The following is a 26,039-nucleotide window of genomic DNA, read 5'->3' on the forward strand; positions in this document are numbered from 1 at the left end:
TCGGGTTTTGACTAGCGGCTGTTTTTTCTCACAATATACAGAGTGCTGGCACAGGTTTCAGTGGTAAAGTGATTGAGTTGGCCCAGTGGAAAGGCGGCTACTTTCCCCAAAAGACATGAAAATGAGAGTTCTTAATTGTGTCCAATGAAGACACTAGATACTGGAAATGCTGGAATCTGGAACAACACCCGAAATGCTGGAGTAACTCTGCAGGTTTATAGAAGGAAATGGAGAGTTGATGTTCGGGTTGAGACCCTTCGGCTGGACTGAAAGATAGAAAGGAGAAAGCCAGAATAAAAAAAGGTGAAGGGTAGGTTAGAAACATAGAAACATAGAAAACCTATGGCACAATACAGGCCCTTCGGCCTACAAAGCTGTGTCGAACATGTCCTTACCTTAGAGATTACCTCGGGTTACCCATAGCCCTTTATTTTTCTAAGCTCCATGTACCCATCCAGGAATCTCTTAAAAGATCCTATCATATCTGCCTCCATCACTGTTGCTGGCAGCCCATTCCAAGCACTCACCACTCTCTGCATTTTGAAAAAACAAACAGCTTCCCCCTGACATCCCCTCTGTACCTACTTCCAAGCACCTTAAAACTGTGCCCTCTTGTGCTAGCCATTTCAGCCCTGGGAAAAAGCCTCTGACCATCCACATGAGCAATACCTCTCATCATCTTATACACCTCTATCAGGTCACCTCTCCCTTCGTCACTCCAAGGAGAAAAGGCAGAGTTCACTCAACTTATTCTCATAAGGCATGCTCCCCAATCCAGGCAACATCCCTGTAAATCTCCTCTGCACCCTTTCTATTGTTTTCACATCCTTCCTGTAGTGAGGCGACTAGAACTGAGCACAGTACTCCAAGTGGGGTCTGACCAGGGTCCGATAGAGCTCCAACATTACCTCTCGGCTCTTAAACTCAATCCCACGATTCAGGAAGAACAATGAATCGTATGCCTTCTTTTTTTTTTGGCGTGTGCCTGCGTGCGTGAGTCTGTGTGTGCGCGACTGCGTATGCATGCGAGCGTGACTGTGCATGCGTGCGCGAGTCTGTGTGTGTGCGTCTGTGCCTGTGTGCGAGCGCGAGTCTGTGCGTGTGCGTCTGTGCATGCGTGCGAGCGCGACTGTGCATGTGCGTCTGCGTATCTGTGTATGCATCCATGATGATGTCTTTTTCCTGGCTTTTACAAGGCGCAGAGCGAGCGAGAGAGAGACTCTGTGACGTACCACTCCTCACACAGACACTTTCACAGTATTTTCCCTTTATTTTACGAGGTCCAGTTGCGATCTTGACACTCAACCTGGCACGGATGGAAAGCATACTTGGGTGCGGACCTGACTAGTTTCGAACCCAGGAACCTCCACTCCCGGGTCCGGCGCTGATGTCGTTGTGCCACCAGCCAGCCCCACCATATGCCTTCTTAACCATAGAGTCAACCTCCGCAGCAGCTATGGACCCGAACCCCAAGATCCCTTTGATCCTCCACACTGCCAAGAGTCTTACCATTAATACTATATTCTACTAGGTTAGGCAGTGTTTGTAGAAGAAATGGCAAGTCAACCCACAAGTGAGGAGGTGATAGGCAGGTGGGGAAAAGAGGAGAGTGGGAATGATGTCAGAAGTTGGAAGATGACAGGTGGAAGTGACAGAGGGCAGAAGATTATTAAATCTGATGGGAGAGAATGGGATCAATTGAGGGAGGTGGGAAGGGCGGGCTGGAACAGTGAGGAAGGGGACTATGTGGGAGGAGTGTGTGGTGATGGTCAAATGGACTGGGTGGAGGGGAGGAAAGAAACAGTGTGATAGGGCTGGACTGGGTAGGATTGGAAGAAAGAGAAAAGGAACAGAAAGGAAGCAGGCACTGGAAGTTGGGGCAGTATGGTAACATGACGGTTAGCAAAACACTATGACAGTTCCAGAGTTCGTGGACTGTGGCTATGTTATGTTGGGGCTGGAAGTGTGGTGACCCTTATGGGTTGCCCAGCACAATTTTTGCTGATTTGATTTGATGCAAACAATGCATTTCACTGTATGTTTCAATGTACATCTGACAAATAAAGCCTATCTTTATTTTCCAAAGTTGGAGAGTGCAATGTTCAGGTGGACTACACGGGTGAAATATGAGATGTTAATCCTCTGATTAAGTTGTGCATCTTAGCTGAGACATTCCTCTATCAGATGAAAGATTATTGACCTGAATCATTAACCCCGCCTCTTCCTTCATAGATGCTGCCTTATCTGCTGAGTGCTTCCAACATTTTCAGTTTTTATTTAAATTTCGGCATCTCCAACCTTTTACTTTTACATCACGTGTGTGCTACTCATTCGTCTTGCTACAAGACTGTTTCATCTGGGTCAATACCAAATCCCAACTAGATCAAATCCTCATATCTAGGCAAGAGACAAAGTTGTCAATAGTGAAAACAGAAATGCAGGGAAGAAAGCACCTCGAGCCAATGATCTGTAGAGTCTTTAGATTTTAAATTGATATTGATATTGGCTCATCCATATAAGTAGCAGGGTCCTGGCACAGGAAATGCTACAAAAGCAACCATTTGGCAAAACTGATTGAGATGGTGATTTTATTTCTTTTAAGTTTCTCTCAGGCGAATTAGTTTTCCTATCTTCCCCCTTTCATCTCCCCCTTTTTCCATATGCAATACTGTACACGTGCATCAAGCTCCCAGCTAAATGTGTCAAGGCTCTGTTTCAACATTCTACGCAGTAAAGTGTTTCATGCTCTTGGCACTGATGAAAATTCTATATTTGATCTATCACCGTCTGTCTAATATTCATGCTAACTTCCAATGGATTCACCCACAGTTTCTCTATATCAATAACAAGGTGCTATCTATTTACAGCTACCACAGAATGTCAATAGTGGCCCAGTTATTAGTGGTCATGTTGTGATCAGTTGAGTCAGTAAATAAGCAGGAGTTTGATCTGAAAACTCCAGATGCATGAGTGTCATTTCCCACACTCAGTATTGCAGAAATTTGCTCATCTGTACACAGTGTATCTGAAGGATAATGATTTTAGTTATTAGAATACAGGATGAATTTAGCTTGGGTGCAGACTAGTGCACACTCAGAGATATATACCATGGAAATTGGCCCTTTGGCCCACCACGTTTAGATTAGATTAGATTAAGAGGACACTCAGTCCTCATTTATTGTCATTTAGAAATGCATGCATTAAGAAATGATACAATGTTCCTCCAGTATGATATCACAGAAACACAGGACAAAACAAGACTAAAACTGACAAAACCACATAATTATAACATACAGTTACAACAGTGCAAAGCAATACCGTAATTTGATAAAGAGCAGACCATGGGCACGGTAAAAAAAAAGTCTCAAAGTCCCGATAGCCCAACATCTCATGCAGACGGTAGAAGGGAGATACTCTCCCTGCCATGAACCTCCAGCGTGGCAAACTTGCCGATGAAGCACCCTGGAAACAGCCGACTCTGTGTCCGTCCGAAAACTTCGAGCCTCCGACCAGCCCTCCATCATCGAACACCGAGCACCATCTTTGCGGAGCGCTTCGACCTTGCCCCATCCGCCGGGCAACAAGCAAAGCCGAGGACTCAGGGCCTTCCCCTCTGTAGATTCTGGATCACATAGTAGCAGCGGCAGCAAAACAGGCATTTCAGAAGTTTCACCAGATGTTCCTCCGTGCTCTCACATCTGTCTCCATCAAATCAGGATTGTGCACGGCACAAAACTTGATAGATAATAGATATTCATCACCGGAGTGGCCGCTGCAGACTGCGTCGCGCCGCCATCTCCTCCTCCTCTTTTCTGTTGACAAAGCTCTCTCTTATACTAATCCTAAAAAAAAAATCATTTTCCACACATTCTCATCCGGGTAACTGGTGTGGGATCACACAAAGGTTAGTTTACTTATTTAGATCAGGCATTCTGGCTCAACTCGCTGCATCACCCAGCAACCCACCTATTGTATATTAACCAAATTACAGGACAATTTACAATGACCAATTAACCTACTAACTGGTATGTCTTTGGACTGTGGGAGGAAACCAGAGCTGCTATGGGAAACAATACAGTCACATGTAGAACAGACAGACTTTCTTACAGAGGATGCTGGAATTGTACTCTTGACTTCTGAACAGACATGTAATAGCACTCTAACTGCTATGATACCATGGTACCCAAAACAACAAATGCTGCAAAGTCTCAGCAGCTCAGGCAGTGTCCCTGGAAATAGACTGGGTTAACAGGCAAATGAAGGGTCCCACACTTGCAGCTTTAATTGTTTTTCTTTGCACAGATGCAGTTTAACCTGCCGAGCATTGCTTGCAATTTAGATTATGAGGACACACAGTCTTCATTTACTGTCATTTAGAAATGCATGCATTAAAAAATGATACAATGTTCCTCCAGAATGATATCACAAGAAAACACAGGACAAACCAAGACTAAAACTGACAAAACCATGTAATTATAACATATAGTTACAACAGTGCAAAGCAATACCGTAATTTGATAAAGAGCAGACCATGGGCACAGTAAAAAAAAGTCTCAAAGTCCCGATAGACTCATCATCCCATGCAGGCAGCAGAAGGGAGGAACTCTCCCCACCATGAACCTCCAAATGCCACCAACTTGCCAATGCAGCACCACTAGAAGCACCTGACCGTAGCGGACTCTGAGTCCATCCGAAACTTCGAGCCTCCGACCAGCCCCTCTGACACAGCCTCTCCAAGCACCATCCTCTGCCGAGCGCTTCGACCCCTCCCCGGCCGCCGAGCAACAAGCAAAGCTGAGGACTTGGGGCCTTCCCCTCCGGAGATTTTGGACCACACGGTAACAGCAGCAGCGAAGCAGGCGTTGCAGAAGTTTCACCAGATGTTCCTCCGTGCTCTCACATCCGTCTCCTTCAAATCAGGATCGTGCACGGCACCCTACTTGACAAATAACAGACATCACCATCGGAGTGGCCGCTGTGAGCTGTGTCGTGCCGCCATCTCCCCACTATGGGAAAATTTCTGTTTTTATTTGAGGATTTCCAGCATCTGCAGCTTTTTTTTCCTGATTTTCATCAATCATGAATCTAGCAATTGACTGTGAGCCAAATTGCCTTCACTAACCACTCAGTCTGTAGGAGGCTTGTTCCCTGGGAGTCCTTGCTCACAACATTTATCAGCATGGTTCTGAATATCATACAGGCCACAATTCTGTAGAATTTATTTGTTTTGTAGGGCTGTAACTTCATCCTTAGTCAATGGTATTCAATGCACAATATACTAACCTCAATGGAGCTGGATTTTGGAAGAGTAGCCATCACGCATTTAGCACTGCAGAGCAATGATAACTCTTATGATAAAAGTATGAAATTACAGACCCTTCTTTTTTCCACTGTACATTGGCAACTTATTCTATCCTAAACAGCCCAACTCTCCTTTGATTATTCTTGTCATTGACATTCACTGTTTAGAGGTAAGTTACAATAACCCATTTACTTACCAGTGCATTTTTGAGAACAGACATCTGGTCATAAAGAATGAGAAAACAACACAGGTGCACCGCCCAAGGTCAGGATGAAAGCCAAGTCCGTGAATCTGTGAGGCAGCCGTATTAAATACTCCACTGTTCTTTAACATCTAGACCTGGGATATATGGATCAATTATTAATTTGCTTTTATAATGAGAATGGCAGTGGGATATTGGGATAAACTGATACAGAACCTCAATCATCATTAAACAAAATTGACAATAGCAGACCCATGAACAGCTCTTCAAGATATTCAGCTACAGAGTGAAGAGCAGATTGTTATCCAGCTGCTGATGCTACCCATATAGAAGGCAATCCTAAAGGATACACTGTCCAGGGGAGTTTTTGATGTCATTTCCTGGAGGCGATGTTGTGTTCATCCTCTCTGCATTTGGAAATTCTGTCATCAACTGACCTTGAAAGTCTTCTCTCCGCTCGTACTCCTTCCCACGGTAGATGAACACCTTGTTCTGTGGGATGAAACAAAAGGAGACCCTGTTCTTAGCCTGCTTTCTTGTTGCATGAAATGAGCCAGTCTCGCTTGACCCTGTGAGCATGGACATGTGAGCTACCTTGTATTGGTACTTTCAGGCAGCAAAGTTATTCAAAGAACATGATGACCAGATTGGAAAGCAGAAAAATGATCCGTTCACAGTATAATAAATACTTAGCATTTGTGCAGATTATTTCAGAACTCTAGATATTCCTAAGCCTTTCACAGCTGATGAAATATCATTGCTGAAGTGTGAATGTTATACAGCCAATCAGAACACAGCACCAGTAAATGAAATGATGACTTAAACCCTTCATAATCAAATCTTTAGAATGGATCAGCGAATGGCGAAAGAAATTTTCTAAGCTTGAGGAGCAATCTATTAATTCCCTTTTTTTTGTTGGAAAAAATTTTAGTACTTCAAGCATCTCTTCAGAATTGTGCTAGATCTGTGGACTCTACACTTTATTTGCTCTCTCTGATTTAATGTGCCATTTATAGTGGGATAATAACACTGCACAGTGACTTTAATTGCAAATTAACCACTGCCCTATATATTGCCTTTCATTGTTCTTGCTTTTTGGGCCAAAATAAACACCTAAACATTATAGCAACACACAGAAAATGCTGGAGGAACTCAACAGGTCAGGCAGCATCTAGGAAAAGTGTACAGCCGATGTTTCTGACCAAAACATTGACTATATTCTTTTCCTAGATGCTGCCTGGCCTGCTGAGCTCCTCCAGCATTTTGTGTGTGTTGCTCGGATTTTCAGCATCTGCAGATTTTCTCTTCTTTGTGACATAAACATTATATATCCATCATACAGAAACAATAACTTCAGTGTAAATCACACTAATCTCCATTAGTATTGGAGGTTAAGTGATCTTGTCATTCTATAAATAATTAACAATATTAAGATGAGAACTACAGTACATACCATCAGTTTGTACAATACACTAGTAGAATTGGGCAATCTGAAATTGCCCCTAGTGTAAGTGAGGAGTAGAACTGAGCAGAATGTGGGGAGCTAGGATTTGGGGAAAATTACTTGGAGAATGGATTCAAATGACTGAATGGTCTTTTTCTAGGCCATAAGGAAATACTGTATGGAGAGGAATTTTTGGATTGTTTACCAGAGTGCAGTCTCACCTCAAAGGAGATCACAGGAGCAGAAAAGGTGATTGTGAATGACAACCGGGAGAGTCTAGACAACCAGAGAGACAAAGAAGGGGGTTCTGTACATGAGGTGCCTTTAATCTCTGAATCTTGACCAGGGTTGATGCATCTTTGACATGACCACCTTGGTAATGGTGATGCTTCCTTTGTGTTGTATCTTAGAGAAGCGTCATTGAGTGTGAGCAGTGCATTCTGCTCAGCTCTGCAGAACTGATATTGATGTAGAGTCTGAATGGTGGCCTGGGGTGACAGAACCATGGAAAATATATTTGGTAAAAGGGGGCAATTTGTTCCATTGAGACCATGCCACTCAGAAAAGAGCTACCGAACCATTGCTCTTCAAGAACACATTCAGGCTCTGTTTAAATGTCATGAGGGCTCCTGCCTTGATATCTCACCTCCCACAACTTCCACTCCATTCACCCCTTCCTCACCATCCTTCAGTTAATGAGTTCCAGACCCACCATTCTCTGCTGGAAAAAGAATCATGACAGGTTGCTTTATCATCAGGAATGGCAAATTAGCTGCCCAGGAATGTAAAAAGTGGCAGAGAGTAGTGGACTCAGCCCAGCATGTCATGACATATCCCTCCCTACCATTTGTAGTATCACCAAGAGGATCTGCCTCAAGGAAATCCCGGTCATCTGGGCCCTGTCATCTCACAGGAGGTACAGATCACGGTCATCTGGGCCATGTCATCTTCTCACAGGAGGTAAAGATCCCGGTCATCTGGGCCATGTCATCTTCTCACAGGAGGTACAGATCCTGGACATCTGGGCCATGTCATCTTCTCACAGCAGGTACAGAAACCTGAAGTCCCACACCACCAGGTTCAAGAGGAGCTACTTTCCTTTCACCATATTGTCCTTTAACCAACTTGCACAATCATTATCATTACCTCAGTGCAGCAACGCTATGATCACTTTGCACTATAATGGACTTTGTTTTTTTTTGCACAAAGTGAGCTCCTTCCTGTGTAATTTGTCTGTTTATTTTTTTTTGCCATCCAGCACAGAATAGGCCCTTCCAATCTTTCAAGCTGCACCACCCAGCAATCCCCCAATTCAATCCTAGCCTAATCAGGGAACTGTTGACAGTGACCAATTACCCCACCAACTGGTTCATTTTTGGATTGTGCAAGGAAACTGGAGCAGCTAGAGGAAGCCCACGTGGTCACAGGGAGAAATTACAACCTCCCTACAGGCAGCGGTGGGAACTGAACGCGGATCGCCTGTACCGTAAAGCATTGTGATAACCACTGCACTACCATGCTATTTATGTTCTTATGAATGCGGTGCCTGTGATGCCATTGCAAGTAAGATTTGCATTGTACATGTACATACATATCCTTGTCCAGACAATGTAGACTTATTTATCGTGTTGCTCAATGCCTCTCTAATCCTTCTATCAAGCACTTTAAATCTATCCGCTCCTTGTTTTTTTTTATTCTGACTCCTCCACCAAGGGAATGAAGTCCTTCTGCTTGACGTGGCCCTCGTCATATTTTACACTTCAGTTCTGCCTTCAGCCTTCAGTGTCCCAGCTTATCTTCAGTTTTCCAGTCCAGGCAACAGCTTCTTTACCCTCTCCAATGCAATCACACCTTCCTTGTAACCTGATGACCAAAACTGTAAAAAGCTGTGAGCTGACCGGTGCTTTACTTGATTCTGACATAACCTAATCTAAAATAAATAAATAAATAGATAAATAAATCTAATCTAAACCACTCTGCTCCCTTATTCTGTGCGGGGTTTTGACCTGATACATCAACTGTTCCTACATCACACACCACCCTCAATACAGATGTTGCTCAACATTAAGTTCCTCCTATCCCTCCCCTATTCTCTGATGGCTAGTAATGAAAACCACAAGCACTTTCTGTACTCTGTTCTGCAAACATTAACAATTCATGTACGTACACTTTATTAGGTACACTTGTACACTTGTTAATGGAAAATTTAATCAGCCAATCATGTGACTGCAACTCAATGAATAAAAGTATACAGGCATGGTCAAAAGGTTCAGTTGTTGTTCAGATCAAACGTCAAAATGGGGAGGAAATCTGATCTCAGTGACTTTGACCATGGAATGATTGTTGGTGCAGATAGAGTGGTTTGAATATCTCAGAAACTGCTGATCTCCTGGGATTTTCACACCCAGTAGTCTCTAGAGTTTACAGAGAATGAATACAAAAAGAAAAATCCAGTGAGCAGCAGTTCTGTGGGCAGGAACACCTTGTTAATGAGAGATCTCAGAGGAGAATGACCAGACTGGTTCAAGCTGATAGGAAGGCAACAGCAACTCAAATAACCAAGTGTTACAACAGTGTTGTGCAGAAGAGCACCTGCCAATGCACAAGATGTCAAACCTTGAAATGGATGGGCTACAGCAGCAGAAGACTACGGACATACACTTATTGGTCACTTTATTAGCTGATTAAGTGGTTACTGAAATCTCTTTTTTTTTCCTCCACGCCTCCCAGTCTCTTTTGGCTTATTGTGTCTGTCTGATATTTATGCTCCCCCTTAAGTGTATTACATCACTGACCTCTGAACTGAATCGTATTGCTACTGTTCAACTGAGCAGACTATCAATATCCTCCTGAAGTCAAACACGTTCTTGCTCTCTGTTAACCACGCAGCCAAAGTTTGTATAGTCTTGTGCTCTTGAATTAACCTTATTTATTTGCATGCCCAGTTGGCCCAGTCTGTTTGAAGAGCAAGCATGACTGGATATGAGACACTTGTGACATTTTAGCAACAGTCTTCATCTGAATCATCTGTCTAAGCATTTAATGTCCATCTTTAAAACATGGGAACCTAATCTATACTTCCAAGCTGCTACAATACTGAGGCAAGATTACAAATGCCAAATTCCAGATGAGACATGATTCCAAGTACCTTCCTACCCCTCAAGAGGTTGCAAAGATTCCCATCATGTTGCTTTAGAAAGTCCAAGGTGAATGGGCTTTGATATTCTCTATTAACCAAGGCCCAGAGCTTATCCTTGAAATAACCCGTTATTAAATTGGCTGCTGCCTCTGTGCCAGAGACTTGGGTTCAGTACTGACCTCGGGTGCCATCTGTGTGGAATTTATATGTTCTTACTATGGCTGCTTGGGCTTTCTCTGGGTGCTTTGGTTTTCTCCCTAAAGACAGATTTAATCCTAAACACATTTGGATTGATAGGTTAATTGGTCACTGTAAATTTCCCCTAATGTAAGTGAGTGGTAGAATCTAGGAGCACTTAAAAAGAGAGATGAATTAATGCAGGATTAGTGTAAATAGCTGGTTGATGATTGACTTGGTGGACTAAAATTACTCTTTTATGTTGTATGTATTGATAAATAGAACAAAAAATGAAGGGTAGTGTATGTAAATCTTGGTACCATCTATAATTGATTATGTTCTCATTATTCCCAAATCACTTCACCAGCTTTGAAAATAAACTTTAATTCAAACCTAGAGATCTATCATGGAGTTAATATTTGTGTATTGTGTGATTTGATTTTGAATGGAAATTTGACTGGTAACTAAAACTGGAGTCTTAACCCATGGAACATGAAGTCTGTGATATTCTATTGTGAACATCTGTGAGCATGACACACTAGCGGACAGAGATTCTCAGATGGATTTTTAGACATTAAAGAAAGCAAGGGGTACAGGATCAAAGCAGGAGTGGGATAAAGATATAGGATTAGTAATGATTAGAATGAGAGAACAGAAATAAGGTGTCAAATTGGTCATCCTTGTTTCTATTTATTATGTTTTCAGAGATATGTATTAGTTATTAATGCCTGCCTCTCCAATAATTTTTCAGTGACAATTATTCCCAAATTCATAAGAGATAAGAGAATTGCTTTAGTGCAATTAGATAAAGTTTCAAGAGTGTCAAAGGAACAGGCAGAAGATGGGAGAATAGGGTTGAGAACGATAATGAATCAGCCAGGTTGGAAAGGCAGGACAGACTCGATGGGCTGAACGGCCTAATTCTGCTTCGATGTCTTATGGACTTAATTAAAAAGGTTTGGAGTAAAGGAGAATGTGAGGTAATCTCATAATCTCATTCGTAAGGCCAGTGATGTTGTGGGGATGGAACTGGACTCTCTCATGGTGGTGTCTGAAAAAAGGATGCTGTCTAAGTTGCATGCCATCTTGGTCAATGTCTCCCATCCACTACATAATGTACTGGGTGGGCACAGGAGTACATTCAGCCAGAGACTCATTCCTTCAAGATGCAGCACAGAGCGTTATAGGAAGTAATTCCTGCCTGTGGCCATCAAACTTTACAACTCCTCCCTTGGGGTGTCAGACACCCTGAGCCGATAGGCCGGTCCTGGATTTATTTCATAATTTACTGGCATAATTTACATACTACTATTTAACTATTTATTACTATTCTTCTATTACTATTCTATTACTATTTATTATTTCCATGACTATTACTGTTTACTAATAGTAGTATTACTATTACTATTTCTATTACTATTTATTATTTATGGTGCAACTGTAACGAAAACCAATTTCCCTCGGGATCAATAAAGTATGACTATGACTATGACAAATGAGAAGCATTGACAAAGGCTAGAACTAGCAAGTACAATCATAATGTAAGGGGGGTCACCTGTGTAGAATTGAGATGAATCAACGGCTTAGAAACCTCTGCAATAATTGCTCTCTGAGGGCTCTGGTACATTCAAAACCAATGTCAACAGATTTTTGGACCTTAGACCATTTTGAGGATATGGGGAACAGCGGGGAAAATATTCATTAAACTGGATTAAGCATGGCCATATCAGATGGTTGAAAAGTTATGAGATCCTGTATAGATTGTCTTGCCTCTGTTTCATGTTCTTAAGAGCTCAAAAAAAACATAGCAGATGATATTAAAATTTGAACAGAGAATCAGCAGGAGGGACCCAACCTCATTAAAGTAATTAAACAAGCATTACATTTTTTGTTAGTTCATTGGCCACCTGATCCACTTCCATTTAAAACTAGGTGAAGGTAATTTCAAATTACAAATGGTGATAAATCTATGGAATTCTTTGCAGCGGAGCCATGGAGGCTCAGTAACTGAGGGTGATTAAAGCAAAGATTGACGGGTTCTTGATTGGTAAGGGGGTTAAGGGATACAAGAAGGTGGGAAAATGAGGCTGAGAAAAAAAATCAGCCATGATTGAATGAAACAACATACTCAATGGGCTTAATAGCCTGATTCTGCCCTTGTATCGTATGTCTTATTTTAGTGTCATCAGGTAGAGAGTTTCAGAATTGTGACTCAACATTTACCAATGCAAATGAGATCTCTTTGACTTTAAGGCTGATGAGCACCTAGAAAGCATTCCTCAGTAGGGTAAGAAGTGACAGCTTGGGAATTATTTGCTGAGCAGGTGGGTGGTGAGAGAGTGGAGTAATCACAGGATTGTTACAGATGGGTTAATGGGCCTTCAGTGATTCATTCTTCTCTGCTGATTTGATTCCAGAAATGAAAGAGAATATTTTTCAGCTACAAAGTTGTGTTAATTTGATAATCCTGATCAATGTTCTATTAAACTTCAGTATTTATAAACTTCTTCCAAAGTACTGTTTTAAAATTCCAACTATGTAATACCTTTTGCTTTCACTATGAAGTAAATTATACTCTATTTAAATTCAGAAGCTGGTCTAAGACTGTAATTTTATCTGGCCAGATTTCCCTCTTTTTTTTTCTCTCTGACAGTGCTGTATCAGCAAATAATAGGAATGGGGTCTGGTTGAATCTGATGCTGTTCTCCCTCAAGCTCCGCAAACACCGAACACTTTTTAATAATTGGCGACTTGCAAGAACAAGAACCTTCTTTGATCTTTCAATTAAAAAGGCCAATTATATCATCATCCCACCCCCACTTCATGTGTTATCAAATGCCAAAACTGGGGTTTGATGGTTGAATAAACTGATTTTAGTTGCTTAGCAATAAAGGCAGCAATAACCTGCATGAATGTACTATCTTCAATATAATAAAATTTCCCATGACACAACACGAGAACTTGATTATATAATATTTGACACCAAGCTGCACAACAAATTATTAGAAAATAGAAGACCTGGAAATCTGAAGTAAAAGGAGAATGTGCTTTATAGGTCAGGCAGCATCTGTGGGGAGATGAGCTTGATTTTCAGACTCAAATCTTTAACGGTCATTAAACAGAAATTTTAACTATTTTTTCTCTCTATAGATAGTGCCCAACCCATTGAAAAGCTCTATCAATTTCAGCTTTGTATGTATTATTAAGGCAGAAGGTCAGAAATTTGTTTAAAGGTGTCATTCCAGAAATAAATCGTGGGGGTGATGTTGAGAGACCAGGCAGCTGCAAGAATGAATGCCAACGTTCCAGCAATTAAAATCAGGGGTTTATAGAAGGCCAGTGTTGTAAACCACATATATATGTTGTAACTGGGTTACCTGTCTGGACACACCCCTCTGCTGACTGCTCCTGTGGATCCTCCCACAGACCCCTGAATAAAGGTGATTGCGCCATTGCTCCTCCTCTCAGTCCAGGGGCAGATACTCAGCATGGTGGAGGTTATATTTTACTGCTAATAAATGCCTTTCAGTATTTACTCTACTTCCAGTCTTTTGGAGTTATTGATGGTGCATCACCTAGTAATGGATTAACAGAGTAATCTGACTGGATTGTAGGACTGAAGAAAGCTGTAGAAATAGGGAGGAATAATATCACAGGATATAGGAAAGACAAATTTAGAAGCGAATCACTGCTTTATCAGGAGTCATTGTAAGTCTAAGGGCAAGGATTACTGAGTGAATGAAACTTTATTGGAATTGGGGTGCATTCAGCAGTTTTTATGATGTAAGGTAAAAAGTGGCCATCCTGTGAGGAGTGTGTTACTATGGATGAATATGGAGTAAGAACTGCATGAATGGATGTTTCAACAGCAAATGAATGGAGGCCAGAACATAATTGGTCAGAGTTACAGAGGTTAAAAGAGGTGGTCATAGCGATAGTGAAGTATGTACTTGAGAGTTTATTTTGGGATGCAGTCAGACTCTACACTTTCAATGGTCGAGGGAAGGAGTTGGTTCAGCAGCAGAGATCTAAAATCTTCCCAATATTACTTAGCTGGACTAAAATTCTGCCCATTCACCACTGAATGACAGATTTAGAAACCCTAGATTTAGGTCAGTTTAGATGAAAGATGTAAGAAAAATAATCCATTGAGCTGAGCTACTTTGAGTTCACCCTTAAAGACACCCCAGAACCATTTGCTAGATATACAGAAAAAAACAGAAAATACTGGAAATACTCAGCAGGTCAAGCAGCTCCTATTGATAAAGAAGCAGAGTTTACATTTCAGATTAAAGATTATTTACCAGTTTAAGATGGGTAACTGTTTATTGACCAGTATAGAGTAGGTGCTATAGGCAAAACAGCTTCCTTCTTTGTCATAAAGTTTCTCTGATCCAGGGTTTAGTTGCATGGTGCGGGAGCTGGAGGACCTCATTGTGGTTCCTGGTGATGACATATGCAGCAAGTGTTGGCTGCTCAGGAAAACTCAGGCTCAAAGTTGATGACCTGGAGTCTGAGCTTCAAACACTGTGATGCATTGGGGAGGGCGAAAGTTACCAAAACACAAAGTTTCAGAAGGCAGTCACATCCATTGGACTAAATACTTCAAATTTGGTCTGTGGCCAGGGACAAGAGGGTATGACTGTGAGTGAGGCAGGTAGGGGGGATCCCACTGGTAGTGCTGAAGGAGCTTCAGAACTTGAGCTTGTCCACAAGGTCAGAGATTGTTTCCTCCCTGTGAGGATGAGAGTGGGGGCTATAGAAAGGATAAGCATTAAACCTTGGCACCATGGTTCAGGGAGGCATCCAAGAGGGAGGAGAGAGGAGAAAAGTAGCTGAGATTAGGGAAAGTATAGACTGGGGAATAGACAAATTTCTGTCACAAGGATCGAGAGTCCTGAAGGCTGTGTTGTCTGCCTGGTACCTGTGCTCAGGACAACTTGTCTGACCTATGGAGCAATTTGGAGTGGGATGGGAATGATCTAGTAGTTGTGGTCCATGTCAGTTCCATAGGAAGAAGGAAGAACAAGGAGAGCAGTTTTGCTCAGCAGCAGGAAACAAAGTCAAACTTCAGAACCTAAAAGATGGTCATTTCTGCATTGTTACCTGAACCACAAGCAAAGGGTTAATAGTATCAGACAACTAACTGTGTGGCTCAAAGATTGGTGTGGGAGAAGTGAATTTGAATTCATGGGGCATTGGCACCAGTATTGGGGAAAGATGGAGCTGTTCTGATAGGGCAGGCTTTACTGAACTATACTAGGGCCAGGGTCCAGGCAAATTGTTTCACTAAATCATGCTGGGGGTGAGTTCAACAGTTTTGAAAAGTGAGGATAAAGTAAATGGGAAGGAGAATGCAAGAGACATTATAAGACTCTCTGGACTAAAGAAGAAGACAAAGTTTAGAAGGGGATAAGGATTTAATTTCCAGTAACACGAGGGTAAAATTGAAAAGGGTGATGAGTACAGGACTGAAGCTGTCATATTTGAATGCACACTGAATAAGGTAGATCATCTTGTAATGCAGTTGGGAATTGGCGGGTATGATATTGTGGGCATCACTGAATTGTGGCTGAAAGAAGATCACAGTTGGGAGCTTAAAATCCAATCATACACATTACATTGGAAGGACAGTTAGGTAGGCAGAGGGGGTGGGTGGCTCTGTTGGTTAAAAAATTACATTAAATCCTTCGAAAGAAGGGACATGGGTTCATAAGATGTAGAATCCTTGTGGGTGGAGTTAAGAAACTGCAAGAGTAAAAAGACTCTGATACGTGTTATATATAGGCCTCCAAATAGTAGCCAGGTTGTGGGGTACAAATTACCATGAGAGTTAGAAAAGTCGTGTAAGAAGGCCAACGTTACCCATCCCCATTGGTGGATTGAGAAAATCAGGTTGGTGCTGGATCCTAAGTGAAGGAATTTGCTGAATGCTTTTTAGAGCAGTTTGTAGTTGAGCCAACTATGGAAAAGATTATTCTGGATTAGGTGTTATATAATGAACCTAATTTGATTAGGGAACTTCAGATGAAGGAACCCTGATGAGACAGTGATCATGATATGATATCATTCACCCTGCAGTTTTAGAGGGAGAAGGTAAAGTCAGATGTCAGTATTACAGTGGAATAAAGGAAACTACAGAGCTGGTTAAAGGTGATTGGAAAGGAATATTAGTGGGAACAATGATAAAGTAGTAATGGGTGAAGTTTCTGGGTGTAAGTTGTAATGTACAAATGAGATTCATTCCAAAGAAGAAGACATATTCTAAAAGGGTGATTCGGAAACCAAGGATGACAAGGGAAGTCAAGGACAACATAAAAGCAAGCGAGAGAGCATAGGATATCACAAAATTTAGTGAGAAGCTGGAGGATTGGGAAGCTTTTAACAACCAACAAAAGGCAATGAAATGAGCAATAAGGAGAGAAAAGATGTAATGTGAAGGTAAGCTAGGCAATAATATAAAAGAGAATAACAAGTTTTTTTCAGGTATATAAAAAGTAAAAGAGAGGCGAGAGTGTGTATCAAACCAATAGAAAGTGAAACTCGAGAGGTAGTAATGGGGGACAAAGAAATGGTGGATGAACTCTCAAGTATTTTGTGTCAGTGTTGACTGTGGAAGGTACCAGCACAATGCCATAAGTTGGAGAACATCAGAGGGCAGAAGTGAGTGTAGTCACTATTATGAAGGAGAAGGTGTTCCCCCAGCTTCTTAATTCATTGCCCCACCCTCACTTACCCACCTTCCCCTTTACTTGATTTCACCTATCACTTGCCAGATCATACTCCTTCCTCTTCCCCCAGCTCCTTATTCTGGCTTCTTCCCCTTCCTTTCCAGTCCTAATGAAGGGTCTTGGCCTGAAATGTCGCTTGTTTAATCCCCTCAATAGACACTGCCTGACTTGCTGAGTTCTTCACTACTTTGTGTGTGTTGCTCAAGATTTCCAGCATCTGTAGAACCTCTTGTGTTTACAGTTTTTAAATGATTGTGGGTTATGCAGGTAGGATCAGGAAAATACAAAGCATATAGATAAATTAAGCTGGTAAAATGTTGAAGACGGTATTTAATTCAGGGACATGTGAGTTCAATTATGGATTTATGAAAGACAAAATGGAATATTTTTATACGAGTGAAAGATAAAAGCCTATAGCAGAGTAAATGTATGTGGGTACACAGGAACACAACCTAGAACAAAAAGTGCAAGGAAGTAAGATGGGTATTTTATAAAGTATTTTAGATGGCTACTACCTTCATAGGGATCAATGAATAGAACTATAATTAGAAAGTGTTTTGGATGATGCAAATTTCACGACAGTCTGGTGATATGGTAGAAGAATGATTTCATTACAATATTTTGAACTGTTGACCATCTGATTGCAGAACAAGATAAGTGATCAAAGGAAAACGAGAAGATGAGGGATGGTTATGGTTTCTACAGACTCTAAAGGTGAATTTGTATATTGATTAAGTCAGTCTGCATTTTAATCAAATGAGTTTCAAAACACATCATAGCATGCAACATGAGCAGGATATGATAGAGAAGGCCCAGAACCAGGATTACGGTGTGAACAAGGGAAAGGGCAGGATGGGAGATGGCATATAAACAGGGGCAAAGGAGGAACACGCAAAGGATGAGGTCATTGTAAAGAACTGAGTGTCAGCAAGATTCATGGATTGTGTTTCCAATCAGAGAGGTGGGAATATAGTGGTAAGAACATGAGAAGAGTCTTATGAGGAGAGATTACTCAGACTGGGACTACAGTCCCTTAAACATAGAAGAATCAGAGGTGGTGAAGTAACAGTTAACTTGCGGGTTTAGATGTGCAGGGACTCTGTCTAACGATTTGAGTTACCTGAATTCCTCAGATCAATAATCATAATAACAAGAAGTTGCTCAGTAACAGTGAGCATGAAACTGCCACATTGTCATTAAAACTCAACTCGTTCACTTTTGTTATGTTGTCCTCATTTGTCTTATCTAAATGTTACCAGAGATTTTCTGCTACATTTGACCCTTAAACATCCTACCATAAGCTTTAGCAGCCCACTCAATTCAAAGGCTATTAGTGATGAACAATAACTGGAGATCTTGCCAGTGAATAAGAAATAAATAACCTTTTTTTGATTTATTCATTTACGGGATGTGGGTATCACCAGCTAAGCCAGCATTTATTGCCCATCCCTAGTTGCCCTTGAGAAGGTGGTGATGGGCTGCCTTCTTGAACTGCTGCTGTCCCTGAGGTGTAGGTATACCCACAGTGCTGTTAGGGAGGGAATTCCATGATTTCAACCCAGGGACAATGACGGAACAGTGATACGTTTCCAAGTCAGGATGGTGAGCGCCTTGGAGAGGGATTTCCAAGTACTGGTGTTTCCAGGTATCTGCTGTTCTCATCCATCTAGATGGTAGTGGTTGTGGGTCTGGAAGGTGCTGCCTTAGGAACTTGGGTGTGATGTCGCAGTACATCTTGTCGATAGTACACACTTTTGCAAATGTTTGTCAATGGTGGAGGGATTGGATGCTTGTGGAAGGGGTGCCAATCAACTGGGCTGCCTTTTACTGAATGGCGTCAAGCTTCTTGAATGTTGATGGAGCTGAACTCATCCAGCCGAGTGGTGAGTACTCTATTACACTCCTGACCTGAGCTTTGTAGATGGTGGACAGGCTTTGAGGAGTCAGGAGGTGAGTTACATGCTGCAGAATTCCTAGCCTTTGACCTGCTTTGGTAGTTACGGTGTTTATATGGCTAGACCAGTTCAGAATCCTCTTAATAGTAGGGTTTTCAGTGATGTTGATGCCACTGAATGTCAAGGGATGATGGTTAGAGCCTCAAATGTTACTTGCCACTTGTCAGCTCAAGTCTGGATATTGTCCAGGTCCTGCTGCATTTGGGTATGAACTGCTTCACTATCTGAGGAGTCATGAATGGTGCAGAACATTGTGCAGTAATCTGCGAACATCCCCACTTCTGACCTTGTGATTGAAGGAAGGTCATTGACGAGGCAGCTGAAGATGGTTGGTCCACGGACACTTCCCTAAGGAACTCCTGCAGTAATGTCCTGAGGATGAGGTTATTGACCTCCAACCACCACAACCATATACCTTTTTGTCAGGTAAGTACTCTTTTACCTGGTGTGGGAAACTCAGAGCTAAACAGCCACCTAAATGGATAGGAAGGGTTGAAGGGATATGCGGCAAACTTAGTCATGTGGGACTAGTTCAGGTAGGTACCTTGGTCAGCACGAACAAATGGCTCCAAAGGACCTATTTCCATGCTATATAACCTATGACAGTTGGACTGTTCAGAAGCTGAAACAGGAAGTACATTTTCCCAAAAGAGAGAGTTTGCTAGGTCAATTGAAGTTTCTAAGACTGAGAAGGATATTTTGTTGATTAACGGTACCACGGAGGATATAGGAAAGGCCGGAAAGTCGAGTTAATGTGTTAGATTAACAGAGCAGCCTCGAGGGAAGGAATCTTGTCTTATTTCTTCTTTCAACCCATTCCAAAACATTTTCTAAACTTTTCACTGAGGTAGCTTAAATTGGATGTTCTTTGACTTCTTGCCTGTGTCTATTAGCAAGGATATAAATAAATGTTCGCTCAGTAGCATCATTACCCTTACACCTACTGACAATCAGTTCTGCAATTTAGTTCACTCCCAGCACCAGCAGTTTAAAAATATCTGTGTTTGCACACAGTTAAAATGTAGATTTAAATGTAAAAATAAATTTAAACCTGGCCTGAAGACAAATTACTCCACAAAGACAATCGTGTTGGATTATCTGATGGGGGCTGCATAGAATTGCAAATTAACTTGTGTTTCAGTGCACCTTTCCTAATGTCCCCAACCCTGAAAGAGAGAATCAACAGAGGTTAAATTGGTTAAGTACAGAACATAGGCAAGGGATTTGTGATGTTCACCTGATGATGGAGGCAGCTTTTGACTGCCTAACAACAAGAATAATATCTATGTACAGCCAACCGTTCCCGTGACATACGATATATTGGTTACAGCTAAAGGTGCACTGCTAATAGCAAATTTAAATTCTGAATGGGTCAACACATAGGCCGTTCTGCTGTAACACAATGATTGCGTTCCTAAGACACCTCCTGTTGTAGAAAGTTGTTTCATAGCAGAACTGCCTGTAGTTTGCTTCAGAGCATAGGTTTAAACAGCTTTTCCTGAATGTGATATAACCTCTTCAGCCCATGTAATACAAATAGTGCTCCTGACCCATCAGTGGTGTTATAGATAATGGAAACACACATTCTACCAGAGCCATTGTGGCCATCTGATATAGAAAAGAGAAGTTTGGATACAGGTGAGTAGGTGGACTGTCCAGACTGTGCTGAAACAGTTCAGGGAGTGAAGGGGGAAAGGGAAGATGACATTTGTTCTCAGGAGGTTCTCCAGAAACATAAGAAAAGGGAATGGTAACAATCACGCAGATTAATAGCAGGGGTGTGGGCCTTGGGAATTGGATATGGTGATTGAGGGGTGAATGAGATCAGACAAATGGTTAAGTTCAGTGAATTTGCATTCAATTACTATTTCACATCAACCTCATAACTACACTCAACCATTCTGCAATTCACCACATACCCTATCAAACACTTATTGACCACCTCATCAACAGAACTCCTATGCTCTACCTACTTAGCACTCGCAAATGCCTCACTACTGCATCTTATAGCCTGTGCCCACAACTCTTCAACTAGGATGGTCACAAAGAATTCAGTGACAGACTTTTCCTCTTGGATAAGGTAGCTGATAACTAGACATACCAGGTGCTGACTGGTGGGAGAAAGGTGCACCTGTCTGAAGTGAAGCACGCTGGGAGGTGATGTTGCTAATTCTGTTGGTTCTATTGGCTATAGTCAACCAAGATGGTGATGCCTTCTGACCTAATCCTCCCTCAAATTTTACTGCTTCTTCATTTCTCTCCCCCTTCTGACATAAATACAACTGTCCTTTCATTCACTCTTTTCCACAGCTCCTAGTCTTCTCCTTTTATATATGAACAGCTTTGGTTGGTGCTGAAAGAACAGGAAGACTACGATGAGAAAGCATTTTCAACCTCTCACTGTTAGGGGCAGAAGTTCCCACTTGCTTCAAAAAGGCAACAATTATACCAGCGCCTAAGAAGAATAATGTGAGCTGCCTTAATGACTATCACCCGGTAGCACTCACATCGACAGTGATGAAATGCTTTGAGAGGTTGGTCATGACTAGACTGAACACTTGCCTCAGCAAGGACCTGACCAATTGCAATTTGCCTATCACCACAATAGGTCAGCGGCAGGTGCAATCTCCATGGCTCTTTACACAGCTTTAGACCATCTGGACAATACAAACACCTATGTCAGGATGATGTTCTATAGCTCAGAATTTAACACCATTATTCCCACAATCCTGATTGAGAAGTTGCAGAACCTGGGCCTCTGTACCTCCCTCTGCAACTGGATCCTCGACTTCCTAACCGGAAGACCACAATCTGTGCAGATTGGTGATAACATATCCTCCTCGCTGACGATCAACACTGGTGCACCTCAGGGGTGTGTGCTTAGCCCACTGCTCTACTCTCTAATATACCCATGAATGTGTGGCTAGGCATAGCTCAAATATCATCTATAAATTTGCTGACAATACAACCAATGTTGGTAGAATCTCAGATGGTGACTAGAGGATGTACAGGTGTGAGATATGTCAACTAGTGTAGTGCCACAGCAACAACCTGGCACTCAATGTCAGCAAGATGAAAGAGCTGATTGTGGACTTCAGGAAGGGTAGGACGAAGGAACACATACCAATCATCATAGAGGGATCAGAAGTAGAGAGAGTGAGCAGTTTCACATTCCTGGGTGTCAAGATCTCTGAGGACCTAACCTGGTCCCAACGTATTGATGCAGCTATAAAGAAGGCAAGACAGTGACTATACTTAGGAGTTTGAAGAGAATTCGTATGTCAACAAAAACACTGAAATTTCTATGGTATACGGTGGAGAGCATTCTGACAGGCTGCATCACTGTCTGGGGTAGGGATGCTACTGCACAGGACCATAAGAAGCTGCAGAGGGTCGTAAATTTAGTTGGCTCCGTCTTGGGTACTAGCCTACAAAGTACCTAGGACATCTTCAAGGAGCGATGTCTCAGAAAGGTAGCATCCATTATTAAGGACTCCCAGCACCCAGGGCATGCCTTTTTCTCATTGAAGGAAGTACAGAAGCTTGAAGGCACACACTCAACTATTCAGAAACACTCTTCCCCTCTGCCATCTGATTCCTAAATGGACATTGAATCTTTGAATACTGCCTCACTTTTTTAATATATATAACTTCTGTTTTTGCACAATTTTGAATGTATTTAATATACATATACTGTAATTTATTTATTGTATATTGCGTATTACATTGAACTACTGCTGCTAAGTTAACAAGTTTCACGACACATGCCAGTGATAATAAATCTGATTCTGTATATTCATGGCAGCTTCCAATTCAGCTCTTTGTTATGCTCAGAATGTAGAGACCAGCAGGCAGACAGGAACAACATTTGGTGAGATGCTGGTCTAAAAGCATTATGGCCTCTGCAAGGAGGAATCAAACAGAATATATAACAAATAGAGGATAGAGTCATGGAGCAAAAAAGCTTAGAAATAGGCCCTTTGTCCAAACTAGTCCATATCAACCAAGATTCCAATCTAAGTTTGGCCCAGATCACACTAAACCAGGGTTTCCTAACCTTTTTTATGGACCTGTACCATTAACCAAGGGATCCGTGGACCCCAGGCTGTGAACCCCTACTCTAAACCTTTCCTGTCTATCTACCTGTACAAGTTTCTTTTAAGTTTATTTATTTATAGACCCTACCAGCCCTTTGAGCCATGCCACCCAGCAATTCCATGATTTAATCACGGGACAGTATATAATGAACAATTAATCTACCAGCTGGTAGGTGTTTGGACTGTGGGAGGAAACCCACGTAGTGATGGGGAGAATGTAGGAACTCCTTACAGTCAGCGGTGGGAATTGAACTCATGTCACCTGTAGTGTAAAGCATTGTACTAACCACTACACTACTGTGCGATTTTCAGTTTTCCCAGCTCAAGCAATTCCCCTAGTAGCTTCTTCATATACATTGCACTCGGGTTCCTATGAAATCTCTCCCCTCTTGCTTTAAACCTATGCTTTCTAATTCTGGATTGTCTAACGCTGGAGGAAAAAAAAAACTGTGTGCATTCATCCTCTCCTTGCCCCTCATAATTCCTTACAAGGTACAGGATACTGAGAAGTGCAAGGGAACATAGAGTTATTAGAAAGACATGGGCGATGTCAACTATGACATAACTAAAAGAGTGTAGGCAGATTATGACGGAAATGTTTATTAAGCCACAACTTGTGAACTTTGCACAGTTCCAGTCACTACAATACAGAAAAACATTACTTTAAAAGAGAGGGCGCAGCGGAGATTCACAAGGACGTTGTATGGTCTGGAAGATAGAAATTCGGCTTGCCCTAAATTACATCTTCAAGTTTTGGGAAAGGAAGTTGAACTCTAATGCTTTGATTAGGATCCTGGATCATATAACTCAACAGTGGCTGATATTTAGAAAGAAAAAAAACATTAAAATAATATGACATTAAAAAAACTAACAGTAGATAACAGAACTGTTGATAGAACAGCAGGTAATGATAAATCCTTTGAAAAGTAAACAAGATACTGGAGAAACTTAGGGCGTCAGGTTGCATCTGTGGAGGCAAAGGGATGATCAACATTTTGAGTTGCGGAATTGCGTAATGTCTGAGAGTGCAAAGAGGAGATATTCAGTAACATACAGTGAAATGAATTGTTTGCATCAAGTCAGTGAGGATTGTGCTGATTTGGGCACCCTGTTAAGTGTTGCCACACTTCTGGCACTAACATAGCATGCCCATAACTTACTGACCCTAACTATACATCCTTGCACAATGGGAGGTAATCCATGGGGTCACTGAGGGAACAAACAAATTCTTTACAGACAGAGGTGCGAATCGAACCCTGATCAGTGGTTGCTGGCACTGTAAAGTGATTTTACTAACTGCTCTGCTACTGTGGGGAAGGTATTGGCAAATGACGTGTAACCTAAATGGGAAGAGACTGATGAGCAGATGATAAATCCTGGGCATACAAGGTTTCTAATCTGCTTTGCTGGTCCCCATACCACATTGTACTTGGCCTCTGATACTTAACTCTCTTTCACAAGCTTCAAACTCATGAAGTGTAGTCAGAATTCCATTTTGTATTGCAGGCATCATGTTTCTATAAATAATGCAGCATTTTTGGCTCTTTGTCTCTATGAACTGCTGCGGCTCCAGGCTAATGTAATGCTGTGTATTTATTTAATGACATCCTTGGTTTTGATTGCAATCTATCCTGTACTGTACGTTTCAAACATGTCTGTGATTCAGACAGACAAGCAGACAGAACGATTTTCAAAGCTCATTTCTAATAAAATAAAAATCTGCAGAGGTTCACAGATAAATCATTTGTCTTTAATGCAGTTATCACTAATATTAACATCCATTCTCTGACCTTGAGGTTTTTTAATGAACTGTTTTGAAAATGTCTGGAATCTGACAAAATGCATGGTGACAATCATTTTTGTTTCTGAAGTCCTCCACATTACACTCTCCCTCTATTCTATCCTCCTTTATTTCTATCTCTGCCTCTGTCACAATAATTACAGTAATCCATCAGTACCACATCTGAGATTATCTCACTTTGCATAATCCTAATGTGGGATTTTTCAGGACTGTATTGCTCAGTACATCAGTGATGGATGCATCTCTACATTAAAAAGGGGCAGGAAGAAGTGGGGTTGGGGGTGTTGGCAATGGGTTGAGGAGTCTAAATAGGAGAACAATATATTTCACAAAATATATACAGAAGACACTGTAAACTCATTGACAGTATTCATCAGAATTCTTCTGCAATGAGGGCTGTTCAAGTCAAATTTGAGGATATAGTTAGTTTAAACCGGGGGATATTTGCAAAACATTGGTATGATCTCTGCTATGATGTGTGCTGTCTTCTGGACTCAAGGCGTGGCTTTTTATCCATTCGCAAGTACATTACCTGTCCGTCAATACAACCCCTTTTAATAGATAAGGGTCCACTTTGTGAATGGAGCAGATTTAAAGGACATACATTCATTTACTTTCTTACTGCCCATTACACCGCTAGCATGTAGAACATCAATGAAGGTCCCCACCCCCACCCCCGTCTGTTTAGAAGGATTCTTCATTGTTATTTCCATAACAATTGTTTTTTGACTAATCAGGGTTGTTAGCCCTGAGCTGAACCACCAAACCTGGAGGACCAGTGGACCATTCTTAGTCAGGCCTCTACCCTTTGATCTGTTTGGTATGGGTGACCCTACAAAGAGCTAAAGCACAAGGGCCTGACTCCAGTCCACATTACTTTCTGGGTCATTGAGGCACACAAGGCTCCAAACCCTACAACAAAGTTGTGGTCACTTAAGTGGCTACTTTATTTGCTACCTCCTGGACCTAATGTAATGGGTATTCTGAGATGCTCTAATGAACACCACTGTGATTGAAAGTCCTAGGATATCAGCAGTTTCTGAGACACTCAAATCACCTTGTCCAGTTCCAACAATCAATCCATAGTCTAAGTTACTTAAGTCACACTTCTTCCCCCATTATTGTGTTTGACCTGCTACTTGACCATGGCTCCATGCTTTTATACATTGAGTTGCTACAATTTGATTGGCT

At 41.7% G+C, this 26,039-nt stretch overlaps 1 protein-coding gene and 1 long non-coding RNA gene across 3 annotated transcripts in view; one reads left to right on the top strand and one right to left on the bottom strand.

Moving 5' to 3' along the window:
* LOC134349413 (dedicator of cytokinesis protein 2-like) overlaps positions 1-26,039 on the bottom strand; it is a 732,270-nt gene that overhangs the window by 39,841 nt on the left and 666,390 nt on the right. Inside the window, exon 41 of the mRNA XM_063053680.1 lies at positions 5,855-5,996. Coding sequence (XP_062909750.1) covers positions 5,855-5,996 — 142 coding nt within the window. The remainder of the gene's footprint in view (positions 1-5,854; positions 5,997-26,039) is intronic.
* The window catches only part of LOC134349415 (uncharacterized), a 194,429-nt gene that overhangs the window by 30,412 nt on the left and 137,978 nt on the right, over positions 1-26,039 (top strand). The gene's annotated exons all lie outside the window — the stretch shown is intronic.

This window comes from Mobula hypostoma, chromosome 7, assembly GCF_963921235.1.
Source record: "Mobula hypostoma chromosome 7, sMobHyp1.1, whole genome shotgun sequence".
NCBI classification, from domain to species: Eukaryota; Metazoa; Chordata; class Chondrichthyes; order Myliobatiformes; family Myliobatidae; genus Mobula; species Mobula hypostoma.